The sequence below is a fragment of the Tupaia chinensis genome, unplaced genomic scaffold (genome assembly GCF_000334495.1).
Source record: "Tupaia chinensis unplaced genomic scaffold, TupChi_1.0 Scaffold000111_1, whole genome shotgun sequence".
NCBI classification, from domain to species: Eukaryota; Metazoa; Chordata; class Mammalia; order Scandentia; family Tupaiidae; genus Tupaia; species Tupaia belangeri.
In genome coordinates, this window is record NW_006159575.1 from 355,380 (window position 1) to 363,026 (window position 7,647).

General features: G+C 40.8%; 1 protein-coding gene across 1 annotated transcript in view; it reads left to right on the forward strand.

Annotated features, from left to right (window-relative positions):
* DUSP19 (dual specificity phosphatase 19) overlaps positions 1-7,647 on the forward strand; it is a 51,767-nt gene that overhangs the window by 30,610 nt on the left and 13,510 nt on the right. Inside the window, exon 3 of the mRNA XM_006143835.3 lies at positions 4,588-4,740. Within this exon, the coding sequence (XP_006143897.1) occupies positions 4,588-4,740 (153 nt within the window). The remainder of the gene's footprint in view (positions 1-4,587; positions 4,741-7,647) is intronic.

Below are 7,647 nucleotides of genomic sequence, written 5' to 3' on the forward strand. Positions count from 1 at the left end.
GCTGCCAGGTCTGGGACTTGAACCATGGTCAACCATGTGAGAGTCCAGTGCCCTTAACCACCATGCCACTTGCTGGCCCCAAGGATGAAAAATTTCATGGGATAAAAACTGCAATTATTTCTTCAAGGAAATAACCATTTACCAGTCCATTAGTTTGATATTTTTACTTGACAACTTACCGATATATTTAGATTGCTCTTCTTGGTTTGTTGTCAAATTACTGCCTGATGATAGGAATAATGGCCTTTGAAGCCCAGCTGTGGTGGCACAGGCAGCAGGGGCACCACTGCGTGATGCTGGAGGCCACATGGGAAGGCTCTGGCTTTGGATCCTAAGTCAACCTGAGCATGCAAGATGGCCTTGCAGGCACATCTGTGATCCTTGCTGGCTGCAGGGATGGGAGGAGGATTGTAACATGGGGACCCTGTTGAGGGCGCTGGTGTCTCTCTGCCCCTTTTTGTCCTCTTTGTCTCTCTCTCTCATGGAAGAAATAAACTTAAAATTTTAAAACTAAGGGTTTATTTTTTTAAAAAAGAATTATTTTATTAACTTTATTTATTATTATTATTTTAATTTGATCAGAGAGAGAGAGAGAAAGTGAGAAAGGAAGCCACCAGGTCAGGACTGTAATTGTGGTAGGCCATGTGGGAGTCCAGTGACCCTAACCACCACACCACCTGCCGGCCCCAAACTAATGGTTTCTAATTGTATAAGCATATGCACACCATTGTATTTCCTTTTTAAAAAACTGTATTTTCTGCACCAGCAGGTGGTATAATGGCTATATCACTGGACTCACACGTAGTTGACCGCAGTTTGAGTCCTGGACCTGGTGGCTTAAACTCAACGCTGGGCGCATGTGCGTGTATGCCCAAGATTCTGAGGGGAGAATAGAGGAAAAGGGATTGTAGCATGGCCATCTCCCCTGGGGGGGTGATTTCTCGCTTTCTATCTCTCTTTCTCTTTCTGGCGAGCGCGCATGCCCTATAGCAAAAACCTCTTTAAAAAAATTGTATTTTCTAATGGGACCCTCTTTATCAGTATATAAACAGAGGTAGAACACACATCTCAACGTTTTACTAACATTAATAAATATTCCTCCATACAAAAATGACAAATAGATGGGCTGGCAGGTGGTATGGTGGTTAAGGGTGCTGGACTCCCATGTGGCCAGCTGTGGTAAGTGCTGGACCTGGTGGCCTGCTTTTTCACTTTCCCTCTCTCTCTGTCTCTCGCTGATCAAACTGAAAAATAATGATAATAACAAATAAAAGTTAAACAAAATAATTCTTAAAAAAGGACAAATAGAAATGGACAAATTTGTACCTTGGCAACTTTTTTTAATCGTCTCTCCCTTTATAATACACTAGTTCAAGTTCTGCTTCATTCTGGTGATATAAAACAAATAGCTGTTCAAAAGTCCTCCTATCTCTGTACACAGGGGCCCTGTTACTAATGCCTGGAAGAGGACCAGCCCTATATCCTAATGGAGAGGGAGTTAGATCCCCCACATGGCTGACCACAGTTTGAACCCCAGCCCCAGTACTTGGAAAACACCCTGGGCACATGCGCCCCAAATCCCTACAGGATGGAGAAATGGGGGAGAAGGATGCGTGCTGTGGCTGCCCATGGGGTGCTTTCTCCCTCTCACTGTCTCTGTCTTTCTCTGTCTACTGCATGTAAAATGCCTGGAGGAAGCAAAGCTAAACTGAGCCACTGAGGAGAGGAGTTTTAGAACAATTTAAGGATTCAGTACAACTAAGATTTCTGATTTAAATGCATGCCACATTTCAAAGTGAGAGCCTAGGATTTAAGTCAAGTGCTGTAATTAGAACAAACTCCCTTGAGAAAGATCATTTCAGAAATTTCTATAGGAATTTAATTTTAATGTTTAGAGGTGGTAATAATGGTTGCATTATTTATAATGTGCTCCTTGAGTTCCTGGTGTGTGCCTAGTAAAACACTATGGAGAATAGAAAATTAAATGTAACATATAAAATGTTGCAAGTTATTTATTGCAGCATTGTTCATGATAACAAATTATTAAAAACACCCCATCCGTCCATCAGTACCGGGAACTGATCAAGTAAACAATAGTCCATCCACACCATAGAATGCTGTTGGGTGGTCAGGAAAGTCATGATGTATTTTTCTTTATTTTTCTATGCAAAAATGTGTCATGACTTTTCCAACATCCCCATGTCTAGCCACCAAAAAAGCAAACACAGAAATGAGTCTCTATATACTGATAGGAACAGATCTCCAGGACATATTTAAATAGGAATAAAAGTCCAAGGAGCCTTCCTTGTTTAAGAAAGTCAATGAATAAAGTATTTGCATAAAGAAAACTCTAAAAAATGCAAAAAACCAATGAAGGTGGTTATCATTAGGGTGAGAAATAATAGAGCAGAGAAAAAATAAAAGCAAGATTTTTAAAATGCTTTTTTTTTTTTTCTTTCTTAGAGATTTTTGCTATAGGGCAGGTGTGCTTGCCAGAGAATCAGAGAGACAGAAAGCAAGAACTCAACCCCCAAGGGGGATGGCCACATTGCAATCCCTTCTCCATTCTCCTCTCAGGATTTTGGGCATAGATGCACAACATGAGTTTTAAGCCAGCGGGTCTGGGACTTGAACTATGGTCGACTCCGTGGGAATCCAATGACATAACCATTATGCCATCTGCTGGTCCCAGTGTTTAGGTTTTTGAGCCAGTTGAAAAAATGATTAAAAAGAGAAATAATAGATCTGACCCTGCGGCATGGTGGTTAAAGGAGCTGGATCCCACATGACTGACTGTGGTGTTGAGTCCTGGCTACGGCAGCTTGGGAAACATGCCAGCTGTGAGTATGTTATTTAAATTACTAAAGGTAATCCGCCAGGCTTAAGTCAGGTGCCCATCCGTCCCCTCTGGGAGGTGATTTCTTGTTCTGTCTGTCTGTCTGGTCAGCTATGTGGGGAAGGGGAGTGATGCTCCTAGAGACAAAGCTGTGAGTGGGGTGAGCAAGAGAGGTAGGGCTGGACAGACACTCTCAACTACAAAAACACTGAGGTTAGGCAAAACCTCAGCCCCACACCAAGAAAGAGAATGACTGCAGTGACAAGCATTGTTATGACAAGAAACAGTGACTCATTTTTCTCATCCATTTGGCCTTTGGATTCTCTTGCTGGACTTTCCGCATGGCTTGGTGGGCTCTAGAAAAGGGGCTGCAGTACATAGATAGACTAGGAAGCTGCTTGAATGCACCATTTGAAAGAAATCATTCTGACCCTTTCCCCCCACCTACCTCCTTGCTTTTCAGCCAGACTGATTCATCAGAATCTCTGGGTATGAGGTCCCGTGGCATTAAAAGTGTTTAAAAAGTTTATCAGGTGTGGGCCAGTGGTGGTGCAGAAATTAAGGTGCTGAATTCCACATGCCTGGCTGCTTAGTATGAGTCCCAGACCTGGCAGCTTGAAAGTGACACTTGGTGTGTATGAGTATGTGCCTAAAATCCTGAGAGGAGAATGAAAGAGAAGGGACTGCAGTGTGGCCATCCCGACTGGGGGATGATTTCTCACTTTCTCGCTCTCTATCCCTCCCCCCCCCACCCCCCCGGCAAAAACCACCAACACAGATACACACACACACAGAGATCATCAGGTGTTTCTAACGGGCAGTCACACATGAGAACCATTTTACTAGCAAAGCATATGACGGGAAATAACTATTGAAAGCAAAGTTATGTATCACTGATGTAATTCCCCTACTAAAGTTTTTATATGGACATTTAGTGATTTATTCAACAAAGATTTTAAGCACTTCTTGCTAAGCTCATTGCTCACTTGCAATGCTTATTTATAATAGTAAGTTAAAAATGGTAACTACCAGGATCTGTAGGTGGTGTGGTGGTTAAGGTGCTTGGACACTCCCACAAGGCAGACCACGGTTTGAGTCCCAGACCTGGTGGCTTACTTTCTCACTTACCCTCTCTCTCTTTGGTCAAATTAAAATAAATGAATGAGGACCAGCAGATGGTATAATGGTTATGTCACTGGGCTCCCATGTATTATTATTGACCGCAGTTTGAGTCCTGGACCCAGTGACTTAAACTCACGCCAGGTGAATATGTGTGCATGCCTAAAAGCCCAAGAGGAGAATGGAGAAGAAGGGATTGTGGCATGGCCATCCCCTCAGGGGGGTGATTTCTTATTTCTGTCTGTCTCTGTCTCTTCAGGTGAGTACATGCACCCTATAGCAAAAATCTCTCCATAAAACAAGCAAAAAAACAAAACCAAAAAAAAACCCAAATGAACAAATAAAATTAAATAATTATTTTCTTTAAAACAAAATGGTATCTACCTTCATGGAATTTCTAGTCCACTGAGGGAGACAATCTCTAAGCATCCACAGCTATAATGAGGCAACTGTAGGAGGTTATGAGACTCTCTAGAAGGAGCACTTTGGGTGACAAATGAGGCAGTCAGAGAAAGCTTCTAGACGAAGTATGATTCAAGTGCGTGATGCTTAATTTGTTATTCTTGTTGCAGATAACACTCTACTCTCTTTTTAGATAACCTATTCATGGAACTTTTTTCTTTTTCTTTAAGGTGACTCATATTCTCAATGTTGCATGTGGAGTTGAAAATGCTTTCCGGAATGACTTTACATATAAGAGCGTTTCTATATTGGATCTGCCTGAAACCAATATCCTGTCTTATTTCCCAGAATGTTTTGAATTTATTGAACAAGCAAGAATGAAGGTGAGTTTCATTTGATCCTCGGTTGCTCAAAAGCAGAATTTGAAAATAAGGGTTCATGACTCAAGTCTTATTCTTTTTTTGGTAATGAATCTCTTAGGACTCATTATGAAATTTCTCCTCCAATAGTATTTTATTAATTCCTATAGTTATTTGGCTCTCTAATTGTTCTTTTATCAATAAGATATTTATGCTTAATTTGTTATTATTTTTAAAAATTTAGTTATTTTAAAAATTATTTATTTATTTATTTATTATTACTTTTTAGTTTGACTAGAGAGAGACAGAGAGAAAGAGAAAGTGAGAAAGCAAGCCACCGGGTCCAGGACTCCAACTGCAGTTAGCTATGTAGCAGTCCAGCCCCCCAACCACCATGCCACCTGCCAACCCCTTTAATCTTAATTTTATTTCTCATCTTCCTATTCTTACTGAGAAATGTTAGGACATGGAGTTCTCTATTTACATAAATAAGCAGATTTCCTTTGAGGGCTTATAACCATTTGGTCTCTGACCAATTTGTAGGACAGTGAGGTGCTATAGGATAGAGACTCTTCTAGTCTTGTTAGTGTGTTTATTTCAGTGATTAAGGTAGATTGTAAGTCCATTTATTTTAACAATAAGATGTTGAGGCACTGTAAGAACTAAGTGTGGATCGCTTTACTGAGCTTGTATGAAAATTCTGATCGAAAGCTATCCATTGGTTTTCTGATGTTAGGAAATCAACAGATAATATAATTTTGATATTAGATTCAAGTCAACATTCAGACAGGCAGGGATTCCAGGCTGGCTATTATCAATCATTGTACCACGGGGACCAGCAGGTGGCATGGTAGTTAAGGGTGCTAGACTCCCATGTGGTCAGCTGCAGTTTGAGTCCCGGACCTGGCGATATGCTTTCTCACTTTCTCTGTCTTTCTTTTTCTCTCTCTCACTCTGTCCCTCTCTGATCAAATTAAAATGAAAAAAAAAAAAAGTTAAATAAAACAATTGTTTTTAAAAGATAATTTTACCGTGAAATGACATAATTTTTAGTCAGCAAATAAATCTAACAAACTTTATGTAAGATAAATAGATGAGAAAGTAGAAGCAGTAACAGAAGTAATCCTTCTGGAATATCTAACAATGACTGGATCAAGATTCATTGGAATCTAATTGAATTCTGGTCTAATAGTCTCCCTTCTGTGTTCTCTGCATCAACTTTTTTCTCTCCTTTACTTTTATTTAATAAGGTTGATTGTGTTTTTAGCATTGTTCTAGGTATAGAAAGGTACCTTTCTACTAGATTACCTGGAAGATACAAAACTATTCAACTCTGCTGTTCATCAGTTGCTTTATTTATTTATTTAGGTTTTTGCCATAGGGCATATGCTCTTAAGAGAGAGATACAGAGAGGGAGAAAGTGAGAAATCATCCTTGCTGTGGGGTGTGTGGGGTATAGCTACACTGCAGTCCCTTCTTATCTAGGATTTGGGCATGCATGCACGTGCACCGAGTTTGAGTTCCAAGCTGCTGGATATGGGACTTGAGGCACAGTTGGCCATGTGGGAGTCCAGTGCCTTAGCCACCAAGCCACCTGCTGGCCCCTTTCAGCTTTATTTAGTGGCAGATATTTGGATTGAAGCAAAGGAAGAAGCTTTATAATTCAGAGCCCAATATTGGTTGTTCTGTTCTCTTATAAAATGTTTTATAGGTACTAGGTTATGTACCAGTTAATAGTGTTACAAGTAAAAATATGGACCAGCTAGTGACCTGGTGATTAAAGTGACTGGATTCCACATAGCCAACCACACTTCGAGTCCTAGATTCAGGGGCTTGAAAAACATGCTGGGTGGATGTGCTTGTGTGATCCCAGGAGGAGAAATGGAAGAGAATGGATTGTGGCGTGACCACCCTCATGGGGAGAGCTTTCTTATTTTTCTTCTTTCTTTGTCTCTCTGGCAAGAATGTGGCAAGCACACATTCTTCTAGTAAATACACACACACGTTTTTCTACATTAGCTGCTTCTCTAAGAAGATGTAGAATATGCCTTGATGATAAAAGTGTAGCTATCATCCATATTCATACTAAAGTGAGAAAATATGTGCATGTTGCAAATAAAAGTTGCAGAGGGTAATAATATCTAGAATGAAAAGCAAGATCTAGCGCTGTAGCCCAGTAGCTAAATGCTATGCAAAGGCTGCTAGATCTCACATGGCTTGCTGCAGTTCATATGTTGACCTGATGGCTTGAAAAACATGCTAGGCATGTGCACAGGTGTCCAGGGTCCTGACAGGATGGAGAAATGGAGGAAAAAAGGATTTCAACTTGACCAGGCTTGGGGGAGGGGGCGGGATGCTCTTTTTTTGCTCTGATGTGCACACATGCACTCTCTAGTAAAAAAGAACGAGGAAAAGAGAAAAAAAGAAAGAAAGGCAAGGAATTGAGGAATGTAGTAAACTCTGAAATTAAAAAGAAAAAATTAAATAAAGTTTGCCTTAATTTGGGCCAATAGTTAATTAGAATGTTTCTTAGTTTGGATTTCCTAAAAACAGCCTGAGGCAAGGACTTTAAGAGCTGATGCTTAATTTGAGAAGTACAGTCTGTTAGGCAGTGAAAGTGAGAAGAGAAGAAAGTTACTTAGGTGGGATGAGAAGCATGCAAGGTGATGTGTCTACCGTACCGAGCTCTGTTCCACCATGACCTGACAGAGAAGTACTTGGGTGCTCAGCAGGTTCGGTGCTCTACCATCCATGACATCTCCAGACAAGGCAGTACAGAGAAACAGTCCCGCAATCCAGACTCTGGAGGAAAGACAGAATTTATCTGCCTGGCTCTGGCAGTTTTTTCTTTCCCCTGGTCAAGTTTACTGACAGGAAGACAACCGATCCCACAATTCCAGGTTGCAACACCGCACTCCTTTAGCAGCCACC